This window comes from Liolophura sinensis, chromosome 6 (assembly GCF_032854445.1).
Source record: "Liolophura sinensis isolate JHLJ2023 chromosome 6, CUHK_Ljap_v2, whole genome shotgun sequence".
NCBI classification, from domain to species: Eukaryota; Metazoa; Mollusca; class Polyplacophora; order Chitonida; family Chitonidae; genus Liolophura; species Liolophura sinensis.
The window spans coordinates 64,956,535-64,978,051 of record NC_088300.1 but is presented as its reverse complement, the minus strand read 5'-3'; the positions used below and the strand labels follow the sequence as shown (position 1 = coordinate 64,978,051).

Genomic DNA, 21,517 nt, shown 5'->3' with positions numbered 1-21,517 from the left:
AAAGCTTCTAACACAGAACTAACCTATTAACATGCGACTACTTCTGACTGTTAAGCCCGGCCAGATTATCCAACATCGTTCAACTTTTGTTGACTCAACTGAAATTCCTGAAGTCCGGAGCTTTATAACTGATTTTGAACAGTAACATGTACAGATGCGGCGGATATTTTGTAAATGGTAATTATTTGTGCTTTTCTAAAATAGAAAAAATTGGATTGAATTTGCGCTGAACAACATTTCGGCTAAAATCCTAGTGAAAGTATGCGCCAGATTTACAGCAGAGTTACAGTTTAGGTCTAATCTCGGCTGGAGTAGCTCAGGGGAAAGCATAACTTCTTGGTGATATCGTTGTAAGCTGTCACCAGCGAGCTCACGAAGTATTCCTCAAACTGACGCCGGAAATATGACAGGTCAGGCAGCTCAGAGCAACTGGGGATGTTAAGCAGGGCATCAAAAAAGTCTTTCCAAAGTGTAGCATTCCATTTCCTGGTCATCATAGAGAACAGAAATATTAAGAAAATCAGCATATGTATACCATACAGCAAGATTATTTAACACTCACTGATGAGTGACATCTTCTGACATCTGAGGTCACTGATGAGTGACATCTTCTGACATCAGAGGACACTGATGAGTGACATCTTCTGACATCAGAGGTCACTGATGAGTGACATCTTCTGACATCTGAGGTCACTGATGAGTGACATCTTCTGACATCTGAGGACACTGATGAGTGACATCTTCTGACATCAGAGGTCACTGATGAGTGACATCTTCTGACATCTGAGGTCACTGATGAGTGACATCTTCTGACATCTGAGGACACTGATGAGTGACATCTTCTGACATCAGAGGTCACTGATGAGTGACATCTTCTGACATCTGAGGTCTGAGGTAAGACATTAATTAAACCTCACAAAAACTCTTGAAGACATGCTAAACTTTACGTGTAACAAAGTCAATGTTACATAATGAGAGTTATTTCATTTATGTGAAAAGAAATAGAAAGTACCTTTAATTTGAAGCCTAAAGACTTTAATTCTGTAGAATATCCTTATGAACATAACCAAAGCTGAAAGGACAAGCTATTCACTTATCATCTTTCTGAAGAGAGAGGTTAACTGCATGTACATCTGCACATCTTAATTGTGTATGTAAGCAGACTTTAGCAGAAGAACCTCTGGCCCTAACAACTACTCACCTGGAAAACTTGGAGGTGACTCTCCATTTACCCCCCTCCTGGAAGATGTTCATGTATTCTCCAAACACCACGACATGGATTGTGCCGATCAGACCGAATAAGTCCGTCTGTAGTGGAAAAAAATTATATATACAAACCTGGCAATTAGTAGTGGTGATTGGTGAAGGACATGAACCGTTATCTTTTTTTCTCAAATGACAAATGAGGCAACTACAGGCCAGAGAGGGTTTGCACACACCAGCTGGTTTAATCTCTGTGTAACCAAGTTTTTTGGGTGACTCTGCAGATATTGAGATGGATCATGATGAAACACATATGGATCAACAACACTGCTATTTAGAAAGTACATACCTGATAGGTCCAGGGTTGATCCGTCTTCATCTCTATACACTGGAAGCCTGAGGTGTGAACCTTAGCTGTGAAGGTGGTCCCTGGGGGATACAGACTCATGTCTATACTCTGACCAAAATCTATCAGCTTCAGCATCTGGGTGCTGGTCCCAAACACAGAGCGAACATCACTACCACTCAGCTTAGGAACACTTGGAGAGAAAAAAAAAAAAAAAATAAAGATGTCAATGTTGTAATATTTAATTTTTATGTCCTGCAGAAATAACTGTCAAGTATGAAATCAGAATGCCACTATGTGTACCGTGAATCACCTATAATATCACTGAATTTTGCACCACCTGATCACCATGACGAAAAAATCATGTCAAATTGCATGGGATTTTCATTACAGAATCACACATAACGTTCCATGATTTCTCAACAACGTATCACCCGTCTGTACTTCAGTCAATTTTTGCTGGTGAAAACTCCATCAAATTGCAGATGATCTGCTGTATTTGAATTGTTGTGTAGGTGCCACAGGAGACTCTGACTAAGCCTGCTAATGAACCGAGTTACCTCAGTCCAGCTGAGAGAACAGGACTTAGATTTCACCATAGGAGTTTGAAAGAATATTGGACAAACATAATTATCTAAGTAAGGAATAGTGGGCAGCTTGATTCTAAAATTTATTGATCCTAAGCACTTTAATCATAGTAGAAAACACAAACCTTTGATTTTTGGTTGCTGCAAGAGTTTCATGCAGAACGTTGGGAGAATCAGCAGTTCTGTGATTTCTAACTCCCACTTTAACTAAATTACAAGGCCCTTTGATTGAGACACAAACCACAAACTAAAGAAGTCATCTGAGCAAACTTTAAGCAGGAATGATGGCAGAAAAAAAAAACGATGACATGTTTGTCTCAAAAGGCTTTGGATTTACACCTCCTGACAAGTAAAAACGTAGACGTACAAATTTCTGACGAGGAAGTTGTCTGGTTTGATGTCTCCGTGGATGATCTGACACCTGTGAAGTTGTTCTATCATATGAAGAAGCTCAATTGTGATGAACATGGCAAAGGGTTCCAGTTCAGACATGATTAGTGGCGTGCCCCGATACATGTTTACCAGGTCCTGTCAACATAAAACATAACACTATTTCAAACTAACCATGTATTATAAAATCATTATGTTCCTGTAACATGCATTTTGGGACATGAAGTGGGACTACCCTAAGTGACCATAAATTTCATCCATGGCTAACTTGTCCATTTTTCCTCATTCTGAGAGTTGTATTGATGTTGGAAAGCTGTTTTGAAGTGGGATGATCATATTCTACTGGAAAATTTTAAGTTTCAGCACCAAAAATAATATTTTGTGACATTTATTCGACCCTAAAGATGCATTTTTGTAGGCAAGATTTTAGGTCCTTTAGAGTTTCAATTACAGTGTACGACTTCCTTATATAGCAACCCAGAGCAGGGTACCATACTGCTTCAGCGGAGACAAGCATCTCTATACAGTCAGTCTGACTGTCAATTTTTTGACATTTGTCTGTCGACCTGGGTGATTCATTTAATGAGGGGCATGAGACTTATTCTGGGTGGTTGCAACCAATGAAAATTTACCATTGTTGTCCAGTGAATCACTTATTTGTATGAAAATTAAATACTTGGGCACAATTTGTTCATTCATGGTCTTATGGAACCTGGAAGGCCATGGGGTTTCTGGACATTATTCTCATGTACATCTTCTTACACCTTACCTCTTCTTACATGTACATCTTCTTACACCTTACCTCTTCTTACATGTACATCTTCTTACACCTTACCTCTTCTTACATGTACATCTTCTTACACCTTACCTCTTCTTGCATGTACATCTTCTTACACCTTACCTCTTCTTGCATGTACATCTTCTTACACCTTACCTCTTCTTACATGTACATCTTCTTACACCTTACCTCTTCTTACATGTACATCTTCTTACACCTTACCTCTTCTTACATGTACATCTTCTTACACCTTACCTCTTCTTACATGTACATCTTCTTACACTTTATATTAATTTCATCCCACATGTCAAAACACTTAAAATCATTCCTATACAATTTCATCAAGATACAAGACATATAGTAAAGTTTTCTTTGTCTTTGTCACTTTAGTTTATTTACTAATTTGATTGGTGTTTTATGCCTTACTCAAGAATATTTCACTTATACGACCGCGGCCAGCATTATGGTGGGAGGAAACCGGGCAGAGCCTGGGGGAAACCCACAGCTACTTGCTGACCTTCCCACTTAAGGCCGGAGAGGAAAACAGCATGAGCTGGACTTGAACTCACAGCAACAGCATTGGTGAGAGGTTCCTGGGTCATAACGCTGCGCTAGCGCGCTAACCAACTGAGCCATGGAGTCCCCTCTTTGTCAGGTTAGAAGCATATCAATAACAAACCCAGTATTAACTTTGGCATGGAATCAAAGCTCTGTTTACTTTATCTTTAGAATTTAGAATTAAGTCTGACTTGACCTTAATACACTGAATACGCATAAGAACAGCCAATCTCTACAACAGTAAATCAGCCTGCCCACTGCCACATGAAATAGTATAAATATCATTACTGATACAATGACCATAACTGCTAAAATGGTAACACAGATTAAGACATATTTTTCATGTTTAAAGAAGTGAAAGCAAAAGATTGCATTTTTTACTGTACCAGAAGTGTTCCATTCTCATGTGGTTCATTAAGCAAACAACTGTAGTCCTCATAGAAGTACGCAGCATCTATTGACATCATTGACAATGACTGCAAAATGAAATAAAGGAATATGCTGACACAGCAAAACAATAAGACTTCTAAAAAAAAATTTTCCCTATTTTACATCACATTATGGTAACTGGTTTCAGAGAGGCTAATTAAAAGTAACTACTCCGTCAATAATAAAATTGATAGCATTCATACGTACATTCAATGCTTCTCAAACACTTCAAATGTAACAGCATTACTTTTGCTGTAAACCATGGAGCCTATTTAAAATCCGAATGATTCTTTACTTGTGTATCAGTTCAAGAAGTGCATATGATTATGTACTTCGCAAAAAATTTTTCTCGAGAGAAATATAAATTTAAAATCTCAATGACACCAAAAAAAAAAAACAATATAATCCATAAAGCCGACATTAGAATTCATACATTAAAATGCATTTAGTTTTATTCAAGAAAGTTTCTAAAAAGTCAGAAAAGGTATTTACTGATGCAGTTTTGATGAAGTTATGAAACTACTGTACATACCACATCAACCGGGCTACTCAGACGTGCCAGTCTCTTCTGTACTGTGCTGCAAATATAAAACTCCCATGGGTTTGGGGGACTCTGAATCTGTAAACACACAAAAATCAAAGAGTCATATTTAGAGAGGATCCATTTTCGTTCTTAAAGCTGCATTCAATAATTTTACACTGTCATCTAGAAATATAGAACTCACACTGGTTTGGGGGACCCTGAATCTGTAATTATAAAACAGTCAGAGAGTTTATTTGTGATTGGTGCGTAAAACTGTGCTTAACAATTTTACACTTTTCATATTGAAATCCGGTGACAGGGGAGATAGCCTGTGTCACTGGAGTAAGTAAAATCACTGGCCTTTACCAATTGCCTGATAAATCTCTTGATCTAAAGCAGTCACCATATTAAGTTTTAATCAGGCCTGCATTTCATTTATCTGATAGTCACTGGTCAGTGTCAGATCAGCTGCAGCAAGATCCATGTTTTCACCAAATGAAGCAGCAAGGTACATGTAGATCAGACTAGACAATATGGGTGTTTAATGGATGTAAACAACACACCCGGCCATAAATTCCATAAAATCTCACCTAACCTTCAGTGAAACATTCTTGAATAAAGTGTGAAAAACTAATCAAATAACACTAATCCTTCCTGTGGTAGGTAGATACAATGTAATACCAGACATTTTCTCTAACACACTTGCTGGAAGGGTCTCTTGGCAAAACAGGTTACATGCAGAAACAGATTTATTTCTTTATTTATTTGAATAGTGTTTTACACCGTACTCAAGAATATCTCACTTATATGACGGCCTCCAGCATTATGGTGGGAGGAAACCGGGCAGAGCCCGGGGGAAACCCACAACCATCTGCAGCTTTCTGGCAGACCTTCCCACGTACGGCCGGAAAGGAAGCCAGCAAGAGCTGGATTTGAACTCACAGCGACCGCATTGGTGAGAGACTCCTGGGTCATTACGCCGCGCTAGCGTGCTAACCAACTGAGCCACGGAGGTCCCCTGCAGAAACCGACAATGTAATTCTGATCATTTTATAAAATCTTGGTGAATAAGGAGATAAATATATTCCCCCAAAAAGTCCTGTAACTATAATTACTCTACAACAAAATACATTTTGTGCTTATTCCTTCAGCGATGGACTTACCTTCGCAACACAAACATCATCTTCATCCATGTTGCCCGGGTCATCATAATTAAACTTTTGTATGAGCAAGACTTTGGCAAATCCTCCTTCTCCTAGCTTCTTCTTCACAGTGTACATATCATTACCTACACAAATAAATGGAATCCCAAACTGCATTAAACATGCACATAACAATGATATAATAATGGTAATTTCACGTACTGTTTTTACATCCTATGTCTGCCAAACGTAGGTGGTTCAACCTACATGCCCTAAGCGCTCCCGTTTCTTCAACCCAAGGAACTGACTGCCATCTTTTCAGTAGTAAAAATTCCACAATTACAGTAAATAACAAGCAAAATAAGTCTGCTACAGTCACTTCATATTAGATCTAACCTAATTATGTTATCTGGAGAGGTTATTTCATATTTTCTTTGAAGTGCCTGTACCTGGACAAAACATTTTAGTCATCAAGCTCTTATGAATTCTCTTTTCGAACTTAGCTTTTCGAAGTTATATTTAACTGGTCAAATTTGTTTAGGGTATATGCAGCTTACGAAACATCATTTTTGCATTTTTAATCTGAAATAAAGCTGAGAGTACCTGGCTGAAATACAGTTTGTTCTCTGAAGTGAAAATAGCGGAGAAGACAGGGTAGGGCTGAATTAGTAGACAGAGGTCAAAACTCACCCAAGTTGAATACAAGCTTAATTTCTGGCATTTTCCCTTCCATGCTGAAGTAGCCCGGGTACGAGGACACTGGCTCAGACAAGCATGATAGAAACCGTTTTATCGTGTGGTGATCAAACGGATCTCGTGGGTCGATCGCTATGGAGACTGACAATGCCTCTGTCTTGTCCTCGGTGGCCAAGTAACCGGATGTGTCAATAACGTGACAGGATTGGTTAAGAGGTGATTTAGAGTTTGACATCTCAGCTTCAGGTATGGTTACTGGTAACTGCTTGTCCCTGCCAGGCTTTGTCTCCATGTGGGAGGCATGGTTAGTCTGGTTACTGCTAGCTGTCATAGATTTCACATCATCCTCGCTCAGCTCCATTATTGGACTAGGAAAAAAAACAACAAAGCATATAAAAAATATATAAATGTTCTTATAGAAACGTCATTTAAGTCTGCATTTAAGTGAATAAGTAGTGTACAGTACAGTAGAGTAGCAGTAGTATGGATACATTTTTGCTGCACCAAATAACTTGGATTGGGACATGAAGGCATAATCTTCCAGAACTGGCAAAAACATTAATTTTCTACAGAATTCTAACATCAGAATTTTGCTTGAACAAAAATGCATACTACAAATGAGCAATGGATTCATGAAAGTCGAATAAAGCCCACTCTTCAATTATGCCTTATTTGCATGATAGTGTTCCATTCCATCAATACTTCCCTTCAAAGAACATCAGTCAGCTTTTACAGGTTAATTTGTTAATTTCGGTTGTAATACTAAGGTGGCAATAAGCCGTAATCAATCAATCAATCAATAAATCATTGATTCATTCAATAATTCAGCTGAGCCAGAATGTTTCGGCCTTATGACTGAGCCAATTTCCTCTGATGCCACCATCACACTACAATTTTCCTTGAGTCAATGTGATTTGATTCCAAATCTGAGAGCTATCACCCTACAACCAGCTCAGATTAAATTGTTTATGTCCAAAAGCTCTTTGATGTACAACAGTAAGAGCACGTGATGTACTGTATTTATTTCAAAATTTTGACTGCAAGGTACTCATTCCGTCTAGTTTGAGAGTTCTGTTGATCTCAGAAAAGTGTTTGGACTTTTTTTGGAAGGCAGAACGACAACCAACAGGATTTTCAAAACTAATATTTTATGACATTCATCTGCCTCTAATACATGAACTGTTTCTGGCAAATTTTAGCTTGGGAGTTCCGTTGACCTTAGATGTTTTTTTTGGGAAGGTAGGATTATAATCCACATGATATCAAAAGTAATATTTTATGACATTCATTTGCTTCTAATAAACAAACTTTTTCTGGGCTAGAATACAGTAAATGTGCATGATGTGTCACTGTAGCGTTACACTCACCTCAGGCCAGACTTCTCCTTGTTGACGGCTACCCCATTAATATAACTGTCCACATCCTCACTCTGCTGGCTGACAACACTCTCCACGTTTTCTACACCTGCCTCCTCCAGGTCTATCTTATTAACACTACCCTGCTGCACAGCGTGTTTCTGCTTCCCCTCTGACACATGGGTAAATGGTGTGGAGGCCAGCCGAGCTGCAGCGGCAAAGTCTGACTGTGACCCCAGGGGGGCCATGGTGATATCGTCGCGGTAATGTAAATTAGAAAACTCCAGTCCATCCATGTGTTCTTCCTGTAGAGTGCATGGGTGAGATAAAATCACGTCAGTCATGTTAGTCAAGTGTGACTGTTTCATATAGGACTTTAACCTATACTGTTTTCATGCATTTGTCACACCCTTGGGAATAGATTAGGCTGTTATATATATGGGAGCGCTTGATTAACCATACCACCATGTACAAAATCATTTTTTCTTGTGCTGAATGCATCGACTAACCACAAACATAATGAGTGTCTCCTACTTTTTGCTTTTGGCAGGACGGGATTGTAATATAGTTGAATGTATGACATAAACTTGTGAATACTGTACTTGTGCTGCTTCAATGCATAACAAAAGCACACCTATCTGAGCATAACCCTGCCAATGTCAACCACTGAAATCATGCTAAAGTCTGTCACATAAAAGCAGAAAACTTTATATAATTTCCCAATTAAGCAGACTTTCATTTAATTTTAAAAAACTTCTAATTCTGGATAAATCCTGAAAACTTTCATCTATGTAAAATCACTCACGCACAACCTTGCACCAGTTGTGAAACAAATTGCAGGGAGCAAACAAACAAATGAATGGGTGGAGTTACCTGCTCTTGAGTCCTCTCATAAAAGTCTGCTGTGCTCAGAATGGGAGGTTCCTGGGGAGGCTGGAGAATTCCAGCCAGAGCCCTTCTCTTAGGCTGGTGATTAACACCTGAGGGTACCCTGTTACAGAATAACACTAACACTCAAATCACACACATGTATCTGCTTTTGGCCAAAATGAAGATATTTACACATGCTTTTACAACAGGCTATTTCACATGAGAGACTATTTAAAACTTTTGTTCACAAAGGTTGCTTGTTGGAATCAATATTTGTTTGAAACCTGGTAACATGTAGTGGTTTCCCTCGTGCTCTGCCAGGTTTTGCCAGCCTTCAAGACCTAGTTTATACTTGCAGTTGGTCACTTTAAAGTGCTACTTCAGTCCTAAGTGAAGCTAGGCGGAAATAGTGAAATGATATGAAGGATACCTTAGGGAACAGAGCTAACACCAAGGTTCAAAAAGATATACAATGAATAACACTATTTAGCCTAAAGTCCTAAGAAAAAATCTTCGGCGGTTTCCATAAAATTTTCCTGATGTAGCATAATAATAATATTCTTTATGTGACGCTGAATCAGAAAGATGTGACGTAGAGTAAGGCAGATGTGCCAGAACGACGTCATGCGTGTTTGAAAATATGACGTCATTTGTTACTAGACGTCAGCAATGGGCGATGCCACAATTCTCATTTTGCCAAACATTACCTGTTTTCAACATCGCTATCTGTGTTATGAACAAAAGGAGCTCGCAGGCCTGTGCTGGTTCTTGTTGCATTGTTTTCACTGAAGATCTTGAATGGTACACCCTCACCTCCAAAAGCCCCACTGGTGGCTGAGGAAAGAGTGGCATTAAATATTCAAGTCACACATCCATTTTTCATTGGAGACAATGTTAATTTTAAATATGCCGTATATTTTTCAAAACAATCTGCCATTAATGAAATGACTCTGTTCTGAAAAACATGTACAGTGCTTCGCGTTCAAGGGTATGGAGTTGATACACTGCATTAAGAATAATGATTTATCAAACTCTGTATATGCCGTCACCTAATCGCTGAGAAAGCCAACAGAATGGTTTGATACATGCCTTCTTTTTTAATCAAAAAAACCCTTTGTCCTGGTAGTAAATTCCTATTGTTTAGGACAGCTTTGTCATCATCCTTTGATAGTTTCAGTTGTTTGCTTATGATGTCAATATGTATATTTTTAAATTTAGATTCAAGACGACCGTCTACAAGACCAACCTGTCTTACCTGAAGCAGAGGTGTCCATTTTCTGTGGCTTTCCTACAGCTGTGAGAAGCCTAGGTTTGTTTCCAGGTTTCCATCTGTAAACATTCCATCACCACTTCATAGGCTTCCTTATGTTCACAGTAGGAGATGGCGCCATACTCTGTGAACCATACCAGAAAAAAAAAGCTAATTTCTTATTCATCAAAAGGAAATGTTTTTTTAGTTTTCCTATTTCATCAGCGTTAACACAGGGCAGGATGGTATTTTATGTTAGTCCAGTGGAAACCGCTGTCTTTTGCCAGGTACGTGACAATCCTCCTGGTGTAGTCAAGGCTAAACCACCAAAGATTGCTAGGTTCAAGTAAAAATCAGCAAAATTTGTCGTGTTTCTGGTCAGAACAGTCAGTCCATAAGATCATGAATCTTTAAAGCAAAGACGACACATACATGAAGTATATATCCCGGCCAGATGAATTCTGTGAAAGAGAAAAACAGTTGCATTTATTTTGTTAGATTTTTCCGACCGATTGAATGGTTTTAAACATCAGATTCTATGGCCGTCTGTAGTGACCCAGTGAGTATCAGTGATACCAAATTTATACTCTTATATGAAATAGCCCATTTCAAGGTCCACTGTCAGAATGCATTCATAGATCTAAATGTATATACACTTTTAATGATGAAATCCAACAAGTCTATATGTGTAAAGTGCTGTATGTGACATCTCTGATCCCAATATTGCTGGAAAAGCCACGCCCCCCTTAGAATCAGGGGGTTAGCCAGAAATGTGAAAAAGGGTGTTTAAACAGCCCTATTTGATGTCAGTTTGTTATAGAAGGGTGTCCAGATTTCTTTTTCTCCTGTCTCTCCCATGTCAATAGTGCTTAAAACAACACCAGTTTTCCATTTTTCCCGTCCAATTGGGCGAGAGGACGGATAGCTGGCTAGCCCTCTGCGTAGAATCCAAATTTTCAAATGCATTTTCACTAGTTGAAAAATTCTAAAAAGATAAATCAAACTACTTTTATGGACAGCTTAATGGTCTTTCAGCTGACATACTGTACATGAATACTTCATGATAGTGTTTTCTTCATTATGAAGTATGCTTTAGAGAACGACAAGGGTACCAGTAATTTTTTTTCTTAAGTTTCTAAATGGTTTTTATCAAAACTGGAAGTGATTGTATCTCCTCGTATTCATTAATTCAAGAGACACTGGAGTTACACCATTTGATATATTCCACTGCATGGCAACAAACCGATTTACCAGGAGTGAGACTATCTTTACTGGAAGATTAGCTTGAATCCAGGAAATGCTGTTTACCAACAGCTTTAATTTTATTTGTCTTCACTGGTGTCAAACGCTGGTCAAGGGCTTGATAGTTGTAGCCAGTCAAGTGTTTGAAAGTCTGTGTTCTTCTGTATAAGTTACTTTTTGGAACATTGTTATTTTGCACAATTTCACATACACAATTAAAACATCAAACAATCTGAAACAGAGTTCAGCCAATTTTAAGTAAAGGCTCAACTAGGTAAGAAGGGACTACAGTTTTTTCATAATGTCAAATTACATGCATAAGGTACAAGTTTTGAAGAAAAGTATGACCAAGTCAGTGGTACAAACCAAGAAAAGAACTGGGAATAAAACAATTATCCAAGTTTTCAGAAACAGTACATGTACTACAACAAATCTTCAACATTAAATTATATTAAAACTTCACTTTACTTCAGTGACTGTAAAGCAACCAGAAAAAATCTGCATTATGACTTACACATCTTGACGGGGTTTGTCTGTTAAGCTGTCCGAAGCTGGATGCACTGTCAGGGGTGTGGCTTAATGTGAATGACCTGCCTGAGGATTTGCCTGAGTTGGTCAGGTGGGCAGATGCACTCATATTGGGGGTATGGGAGCTGTTGTTAAGAAGTGAAGCCCCCTGGGGTGGAGCATCGTCAGGATTTCCACTACTCTTGGAGCCACGATTGTGTAAAGTCAGGTCATCAAAGTTGAGGTGCTTGGTGATACTTTGTTCACTATTGAAGAAATACATACATATATTTTCAGTAAAATTAATTCATTCAATGTTTAAAGCCATTCTCAACAATATTTCACTTATATGATGCAACCAGTCAATTTCTGGGTGTGGGAAACCAGAGTAACTAGACTAAACCACGGAACTACGCCGAGTTATGGATAAACTGTCAGTTCATTATTAGAGGTTAAAGTAAATCTTGGCCTTGGAGGGCTTGAGTCATGTGTGACTGAAAGTCTGCAGATGGAATTAAGATAAATTTTCCCACTTTACACAATCAATTTGCCAAAGCAGAAATTAACCCATTTCATATTAATGTTACTGCTTTGTGTTACTGTATAAAATGGACTATTGCCAAACTCTACTGAGTCACCCTACTCTGACACCAAACAATAACGTGGTGCCACAAACAGTTGTCCATGAATGGTTTGTTCTTTGTTTTTAAATTTTTTTTTCAACATTATGATTGGAGTATGTCATGGATGGCTTTTACGGACTTGCTGAGCTGGCTGCTCACAGATGCTATAGCTCACCTGGTTTTATATGGATGGGGATGGACAGTGTTGGTAATAGGCGCGGCTGGGATAGGGCCTTTTTTTCTGATGCTGACATTAGCCCCAACCTGGCCACTGTGGTCAGAGAGTGAGGCATTGGTTACACCTTCAGAGCTAGAGTTGCTCACCCTGTTGGAAATATGTCAGCAAATCATTCACTCTTGAGAAGCCCTGAACAAATTTAGTAACATGTTCAACACATATTTTCATCAGAGATTAAAACTCTGGACTTAAATCTTTTAGAACAGTGAAGACATTGTCTGAATCTGGAATAGGAAAGTTTCCAGTTCAAACACTTTTATTGCTAAAAGTGAAAAAAACATGATTGTATCAAGTAATCTGTTAAAAATGTTAGGCAACTCTTTTTGATCATTTGATCTCATTTTCTATAAAATAAGTGTCTGGAAAAAAAAATTCAGAAAAAGATGAGTAGATGAACTTTGGAAAAAATTCTGGGGCTAAACATTTTGTGTCATTTGTGCCTCTGAAACACAGTGAGACAGGTTATCGCTAAAGTAATGTCAACAAAGGTTGCCTAACAACAAGTCAAATGGTAAAGCTGGACTGTTTGTATCTTTATTGAGTTCAAACTCAAAACTACTCCATTGGATCTTGAGCGACAATTCAGAGATATGTAAACTCAGTTCGCATTCTAACGCTCTGACGTCCGAGTCATAGGAGGTAGTCGTCAAAAGTAGTCTGAAATACACATAAAACTACCTCAGCTCATGTCCTTCAGGAACTGTTAGAGAAATCTGGTAGATGTCTGTTTTCATAACTGACACAAAAAAAAGTCTGAAATCAGTCTTTATGTTTATGGACTGAAGAGTCCCATGTCTGTTTAAATTTTTGTGGCTACTACATGTAATGAGCATGTACCTCTCACTATTGAAAGCCGCCATGCCACTGCTTATCTGTGCTATGATCTCTTCGTGTTTACGCTGTAACTCCAGTTCTCGCTGGCGATGAGCCTCCATCTGACGTTTTACTTCCTCCTGAAATGCAGCACGATCTTCTGTCAAGGGAAACCAGAAAAAGCATGGCTGAAATGGTATCTTTTGGTGATCAAAGGAAGGCAAATATTTCACACTTCCAATACATATTTAAGACGTGACAAACATGTATTTCAGATTATGATTTTTGGCAGTAGAATCATTTAATCTTAAAACCTTTGCTATAAAAACTCTTTTTCTATATACTTGTACAATATTAGCAAAGTAAAGTACTAATATATTTCTTATTTATTAATGAAGTGTATCTCAGAAGAACCTTTAACGTTTGTAATGACAAAAAACTGTTTTAATCTTGTGAACATAAATGCAATACTTCCTTATATTACATTGTTTATATTATTTATTATTATTTCATTTATTTACTTATTTGATTGGTGTTTTAAGCATAATCAAAAATATTTCACTTATACGATGTCAGCCAGCATAATCGATAGAGGAAGCCAGACACAGCATGAGGGGAAACCCACAACCAGTTGCTGACAGACCTTCCCATGTAGGGTCAGAGAGGAAGCCAGTATGAGCTGGACTTGAACTCGTAGTCTTGGATTTCAAACTTCAACATGAAGGTCTAATAACAACTTGTGAAACTTGGGACCTATTTCACAGAGTAATATTGAGTACGACATTAAACCCCAAGCACTCACTCACTCACTCACAGAGTAATATCAGGCTTTTCTTAAAACTGTTATCCAAATTAAACACATAAATACACGCACAATTCCAAAAAATTTCGACCATCAATTCTACGCTGTGGTAATACAATGTCAACCAAGTTTGAGCATCCAACTTTAAATATTATTTTTTTTGAAAAGAAGACAGAAGTTATGAAATTGCTTTGTGAAATAAGCACCAGATCTGTGTCTGACCTTCAAGACGGCGTATTTCCTCCCTTCGCTGAATATCTTCCTGTCTTTTCTTCCACTTGGCAGCTCGGAGCTCTTCAAACTGAAATTCTTCCACGCCATTGTACACCAAGTTCTTACAATACATGGGCACCAATGAGGGGTCTTGTTCTGCGATCTGATTAAGGTGCTGCAGTGTGGTCTGCTCCTTTCCAGGCTTTCTAGCACTAAAACATCCAAGTTATCATTCATTTGAACTATCAGTTCTATCCCACTGTTGTAAATCTCATACTATTTATGGCTGTAAATGTTTAAGGGTTTAACACCTTCACCTTGGTGTTTGTTGCGTAACCTGATACCGCTGAACCTTGCTTCATACCGAGTCAAATGAATCATTTGATCAGGTAGGAAACAAGGTCTACCGGTGTCGGGTTATACAACAGACATCAAGACGAAGGTGTTAAAGTCTATTATACCCCCAAAAAATGAAGGAAATGAGGCAAAAACGGTATATTTCATGCTCAGATTGGAACCTCATCAAACAAATGTTTCTTTTTCCACGTCATGGAGTCTGGGTGTAAACTATCAAAAATGTAAAAACGGAAGCAATATCTATAACTGTGTGCAATAACACTATTATTACTGAGGGAAATTCTGATAGTTCATCTTTATATAAATCATGAAAGCAAATCTAACACGTAAACAAACTCAAATACTTTTATTTGTAGACACAAACAGTATGAAATCATATTACTCGGGGAGATAAACATACCAGCTGGTGTGTTGTGTGACACAATCGATGTTGTTTGAAAGGTCATCTCTATTTAATATGTGTATTTGCACACAGCCCGCAACTAACAGCGGAGTAGAATAAGTGTCAAATTAACCAGACCCAAAACACCCAGCAAAAATTTAGTTAACATTGAGGCTTATGTATTAAAATAAGAAATACAAAAGCATAAATTTGATAATTTTCACTCGGCATTCAATTATTTTGAAAAGAGCAAATTCACAGAGCTGTATGAAATATAGTCTACTAACCTATTCTGTCATCTGAGCCCTGATTTCTATGTCAGCTCAATGCAGCTGTGCTGCTTCCAGGGTCTGATTAAACAAACGATGCCAGTGCCCAGGGTATATCACTATCCTTCAGCAAGTTACTCAGAAGCTTTCTCACACATAATATACTACCATGTACAGACATGTGCAACATGCTGGTGAACGACAAGTGATGAACATTAGGTTGTGCCAACGTTTGAGCATAAGTTGTCTACCACTTTTTGTCTGGTAAGCCCGACAAACAGCGAGAGCAGGAAGTGTGGATGATAACCATACAAAGTCAGAGTCTCTCAGGGAGATCCACATCATCTGGTACAATATAAAAGAGTTAAAGATTTCTTCAAGAAAAGCCAATACTGTTCTTGTTCACTCACCTGAGAACTGCATTTCCAAACTCTGGTAACTTCATAGGTGTCCTAAAATATTTAACCGGAAAAGCAAAACACAGTTCATGATTTGTCACAAGTGTATGCATACAAAATTCTCTGGGGATACCCAGATACATTAAATCATCAATACTTATTAAGGAACTTGATTTTTCACCAATTAATCACCTTTCAATAGTTTGTACAACAGGATGATTGGTTTACGAAAAATTCCATGACATTATGGGTGACTTTACTGTATACATTACAGTCAGTTTCTTGTTCACCTTGTACACTTGTACCGGTACGTCAAATTTACGAAGATGGACTTTTCGCTAACTCAGAATCAATTTAGTCACAAACAACCATATCCTGTCAAAATTTATTCCCTGCTTACATAGTTTGTTATCATGCTGCATGATACAATGCACTTACACCATATGCTGGTCAGCATCAGGATCAATATGGACAGTAAAGGTGGGTCTGCTGTAGCTGGACACAGAGGCTATAGGCACAACACCTGTGGACTTCTGGGACACCTGTGACGAGAAAAATCCAGCTGGTCAGAAAACAATTCCATTTCGAGTCACAAGCAAACATTATCAATTAAACAGTTAAAGCATGAGCGTGTGTATTCATTTATTTACCGTTGTTTGCTGTTCTGTGTTGTACTCCAATACATTACACATGGTTTATGATTGTAGGAAACAAAGGCAGGGAGAATATCATACTACTGCACCATTATTTGCTCGGAAAATTTATTTTCACAAAGAAAAAAAGAAAACCCCATAAATTCAGGATTCTATATAACTAAATATCTGAAAGACAGACTAATCTGTCGAATAATTATGACTTACCTTTGCCTTTCTCCACGCCCCTGCCTCTTGGTCATTTTCCGTGTGAGTGACAGCCCGTGTGGGGACAGTTACCCATTCACCAGTCTGGGGAGGCACACTTGAAGAAGGCATCTGGTTCTCATCATTAAAAATCTGAAACTTTTGTCCTCTTTGCTGAAGAGCTGGGGTTTTCAAGCTCAGTCCAGGCCTGTGGGCTGTGAGATGAGCATATTTAGTTCTAATTTCTTAAGAAGCTTATTTTAAAAATGATTGTTATAAAAACAAAAATTTCCTTTCTATCACATGGAATTTTTTTGTACTGGAAAATATTGCAAGCTTCAGCACCAAGCATAATATTTTTTTACCTTTATTCCCATCTAAAAATGCACTTTTTTAGGACAAATACAGGGAATTCAGCAACTGTTTTCATCTCCATGAAGACCATACTGCGGTCTAGAACTCTTCACTACTTTTACACCTATGTGTTCATGCTTGGAGAAGTACCCATTTGCCTACATTGAAGTGCTGCTCCTGTTCTGACAGAGCCGACTGTCTGGTGTTTGCCCCGCCCCTTAAGAGCACCAAACGCCACCCTCTCCTCCACTAGTGGATCATTCATGGTCACATCAGCTAGGTCGGCTGTCGCCTGGCGCACTGTCCTAGCCTGAAACTCCCTAGAATGACAGGATAGACAAAATATCTGATCAGTACATGTGTAAATTTATTAGCCCGACACATCTTGACCCAAGGCATGACACCTCTACAGAATATCGTATATGTGTCTCTTGGCTGGCTGTGATGAGCCCAACACAAGAAAGTCATTCAACTCAATTTGTCTAGAAAACCTGTATATGAAAAATCTCACAGCACTGAGATAAAAAGTGAACAATTCATCATGTTAAGGTTATTTTATTCAATTCAAATCGAAATGGCACCCTATGGTGCAACTTGACTTAGAACAGGTAAGTGACATGCTTGTTGCAGTCCATATCTTTATAAATAAAAAAAGCAAAGCACTATCCAAATATTCCAATGTCAAGAACACTGAACAATATGATTTGAACAACACCAGTCCTGCTCCTAGTAAGTTCTGCCTAATGACAACGATGAGTAGAATTGACTGAAAAATTGAATTTTTACTTCGGATTCCTGAACAACATACCTGTAAGACCTCTCAAGGCGATCCACAGGGAAAGCCCTACGATTTAAACCTTCCTGGTATAAGGCATCAGCTTTTTTTGTATTGCCCACCTGTTCCAGCTCCCAAGTCCAGGCCTCGTACAGGGCTGCCAGTTCACAGCCTATACCCTGATCATACAAGAATGCGTAGGCTTCCAGGGGGTCTGAGGAAAGGGATGCCTACAGAACAGCAAGATACATCCAGTCACAAAGAGAAAGATCTGAGCACAGATAGTTCTATACATAACACAAGTTAAGATGCAATATTTTACATGTACATTTACTTTATGATTTCATCAACAGCACTGCCTACGCTTTTTATAAATCAACTTTCGCAGCCATCCTTCTGAATCAAGATGCCTTATTCGGTGCACAACAAAGTCATTTACGAAAACTTACAAGAAAGATGATATGTGAAATTTTGTGAAAGTGGCCCTAGGTCTAGGGATGAGGCTGCACTTCAGGAAAGACCAGCAGAGTCTGGGTTTGAAAACAACACACTGGTGGAGAGGTGGTAATGTATTTCATGTACAAAAAAATCCATGGTAGTGAAAAAGACAGATAACACTTTGGGTCGCTACTGTTTTAAAGAGTGACTAGAATAACAGCAAACAAAGATTTTTTATCTTTTTCGCCTCGTTATGGTTTGGAAAATACTGATACAACAGTACTTACAAATTTAATCCAAACTTCCAGGTATCGCTGATCATTTTTGTATTTCTCTTCTTCTTTGAACACAATCACACATTTTTCTAGCAAGGACATCATATGGCCATCTTTACCACCCTTTGGATAATTTTCCTCAGTCCATTTGATATAACTGACAACACAAAACAGCAAAAAAAAGAAAAAAAAAATCATAAAACCATAATGCTTGTTAGTTGATACTTTACTTCATCATATGAGTTGTAGCATATCAATTCTGAAAACAGCATGTCAAAATCAGGTTTCGAATGATAAATTTTAACTGAACATCCATGCCCTCAAACCATACAAATTGTGGCATCTATAATACTGATCTAGTTCTTCAAGCTCAGTCATGTAATGTCATAAATTATACAAGCATACAATTACACAACAGGTAAGCAACTGAAGGTAAAAACATGAAGGGTCAAACGTACGGTGAACTTAAATTGTGGCACTTAGCTGGTGAAGGTAAATGTGAAGTACACTTTAGTAGTCTAGAAAATATATGTATGTGTACTTACTTATACCAGATATCCAGGGGGTCATCACCTTTATAGGTTCTTAGTTCAATTTCAAATGCCCTTGAAACAAAAAAAGACACAGAAAACGACAATGACAAAATAATTTAGTTTGCCTAAAAGTTAATGCGCACTTTTTGGGTCAATATTAAAATGGGGTCCAGGTATCTGATTCTGAATTAACCTAGATTAGGCCATGTCATCATGGTTAAGAATACACTTCACTTACACAATTGGGTCATCAGGGATTGGATTTATGGTTAGAGATGACAAATATGAAGGGCTTCAAGAAAACCACTTCTTTAAGTTGCCAGGTACTTGACATCCCATCTCACTTCTTTTTAGGGGGGTTTAACATTGCTTTCAATAGAACTAAAATACAATGTACATTTCAGTCATAATTCAACAGTTTTCTTGCAGCTGGCTGAACCCAATGCCAACATATTTTAATTTAAATATGTGCTCTGCTGCCTCACTTGAATGTCATGTAGAGCACATACAAGGCAATACCAAAACCCAAGTGGCTTAGGTATGACTGGAGTTGGGAATGAACCCCAGGTCTAACGTGGCAGGCTCTTTAGGTTTATACATTATGACAATGCAGAAGGTAGCATTTGACATCAAAATACATCACACATATCCAAATACAGATTTGATCTCACAAATGTAATGTTTTGACGCTAATCAGCTGCAGCGAGAATGCATGCTTTGGTTAACGTGGGGTAAAAGGAAAACAGGGTAATTTTAGTTTAGGTAAATATCAAAAACTGTTGAAAGTAAACCTCAATGTTTAATTTAATTTAAATAGGTTTATTTGTGCGTTAGACCTAATTAATGGGGAAAAAATCGGTGCTCAGTAAAAATCGACAATTTTTCTTATATTCTCAAGTTGATTCTTCCCTTACAAATATTTTATATTTGTATATTTATATTTCAATAGAAAAGCCATTTCCGCCTGAGACTTAAATCTGACTTTATAATTCATCGCAATGGATAAGAACAGATGTGTGCACACGCATACCCTTGATTGACATTACAACTATGGGCCAACTCACTGTCTTTGCTCTCGGATCTTCGATAGCTGATCGCCTGACAAAGGCTGCAAAGCGGCGGACAAACTGGTCACTTTTCGACCATGTCGCAGAGGTTGAACGTTTTCCTTACTGAGCTCCCATTCAGCACTGGTATCATTTTCTCCTGCCATATTTCATGGCAAAAATATCCAAAACACAACGATTGTTTTTTCTTGATGCTTTCTTTTAAAATCAGCCGCGTCGCGCATGCGCGGATGAAGAGATTGACGCGCCATCTTCATTTTTCTGTTAGAGTGACCTCCCCTTGACGTGCTGTATGTACCATCCACTGACAGTCTCGCGCTGATCTAAGTATCGTTATTTTCTCAAATGTCGGTACACATTTCAATGTACTACTATACCAATATCGGTAAAGACGTATAAAAATGGGCCTACTCTTCAAATCTAATTTCAATATCCGGATTTGAACAAAAAAAATACAGAGAAATGAAACGTCGGTCTGGAGTTATGAACCGTACCGGTATTATGGCCGACCTGTGTTTAGGCAATTATCTTTGGAATAATTTCAAACACACAGTTAAATATTCAGAACTTGATCAGCTTGAAATTTTAATGGCATCGGCATGAGCACTGTATATATTCTCTTACATATTTGTTTCGAAAAGGTCAAATTTCAAATGTATAGATTAATGCATTTAACGGTTGTCAGTTTTTAAATGCAGTAAAGCAATACCCTATCACTGTGTTCCTTTTTTGTGTCTTAGAATGTTATTAAAAATATGCCTAACCGATCTCAAATGAGTTTGACAATAAAACTTTACAGCAAACCAGTAAAACTCCATCGGAAAACAATCTTTAATATTTTATCCGGATTATCTTTCAAACTGCCGGTATTAAATGAAAACAATGCACTTGATCTAACTTTTTCTTACTTATTCGACGGTAATTTTCTTATTACTATAGCGAAAGCTGGATTCGAGCCTGCGATCGACCAATATGTAGCTTTGGTTAGCGGCCCATACCAACGCTCAGGCGGGATAAATGTAATCAGCCAAATATTTGAATGTATATACAGATCCCCTATATATGCTTAGGTTTTTTCGTCGTATTTCACACTTAAAATTTTTTCGGCCATAAAGACCAATTTTATTTTAAAAAATCGCAATCTCTTACAAGTATATATAGCTTTAATGGAATATATATATAAGTTAAAATATACAGACAGCAGTTTACAGTGATGTATAGAAAAGAATGAATGACCGAAGAAGCCGAATGAATCCATAGGGTTTA

At 38.0% G+C, this 21,517-nt stretch overlaps 1 protein-coding gene across 1 annotated transcript; it reads right to left on the bottom strand.

The window, feature by feature from the left end:
* Nucleotides 1-282: 282 nt before the first annotated feature.
* LOC135467435 (mitotic checkpoint serine/threonine-protein kinase BUB1-like) lies at nucleotides 283-20,456 on the bottom strand. The gene is made up of 25 exons (XM_064745207.1): nucleotides 20,249-20,456; nucleotides 19,197-19,256; nucleotides 18,664-18,808; nucleotides 17,972-18,168; nucleotides 17,326-17,483; nucleotides 16,831-17,024; nucleotides 16,409-16,512; nucleotides 15,983-16,024; nucleotides 14,574-14,776; nucleotides 13,574-13,709; nucleotides 12,674-12,823; nucleotides 11,883-12,141; nucleotides 10,559-10,587; nucleotides 10,133-10,206; nucleotides 9,585-9,711; nucleotides 8,881-8,998; nucleotides 8,020-8,312; nucleotides 6,647-7,020; nucleotides 5,978-6,102; nucleotides 4,824-4,910; nucleotides 4,249-4,338; nucleotides 2,504-2,664; nucleotides 1,553-1,742; nucleotides 1,202-1,308; nucleotides 283-486 (listed from the first exon to the last, which is right to left on the bottom strand). Exons 1-25 carry the CDS (start codon nucleotides 20,395-20,397, stop codon nucleotides 297-299), a joined length of 3,762 nt encoding a protein of 1,253 aa, XP_064601277.1. The 5' UTR covers nucleotides 20,398-20,456; the 3' UTR covers nucleotides 283-296.
* Nucleotides 20,457-21,517: the final 1,061 nt, after the last annotated feature.

What these genes read in the sequence shown, in the direction of transcription:
- LOC135467435 (XM_064745207.1), bottom strand. Translation starts at nt 20,397, where the DNA reads ATGGCAGGAGAAAATGATACCAGTGCTGAATGGGAGCTCAGTAAGGAA. An exon ending in GCGGCTTTCAATAGTGAGAG is followed by an intron (nt 12,824 to 13,573) that starts GTACATGCTCAT and finishes TATTTCCAACAG; the next exon opens with GGTGAGCAACTCTAGCTCTG. An exon ending in GATAGCGATGTTGAAAACAG is followed by an intron (nt 8,999 to 9,584) that starts GTAATGTTTGGC and finishes ATTCTGTAACAG; the next exon opens with GGTACCCTCAGGTGTTAATC.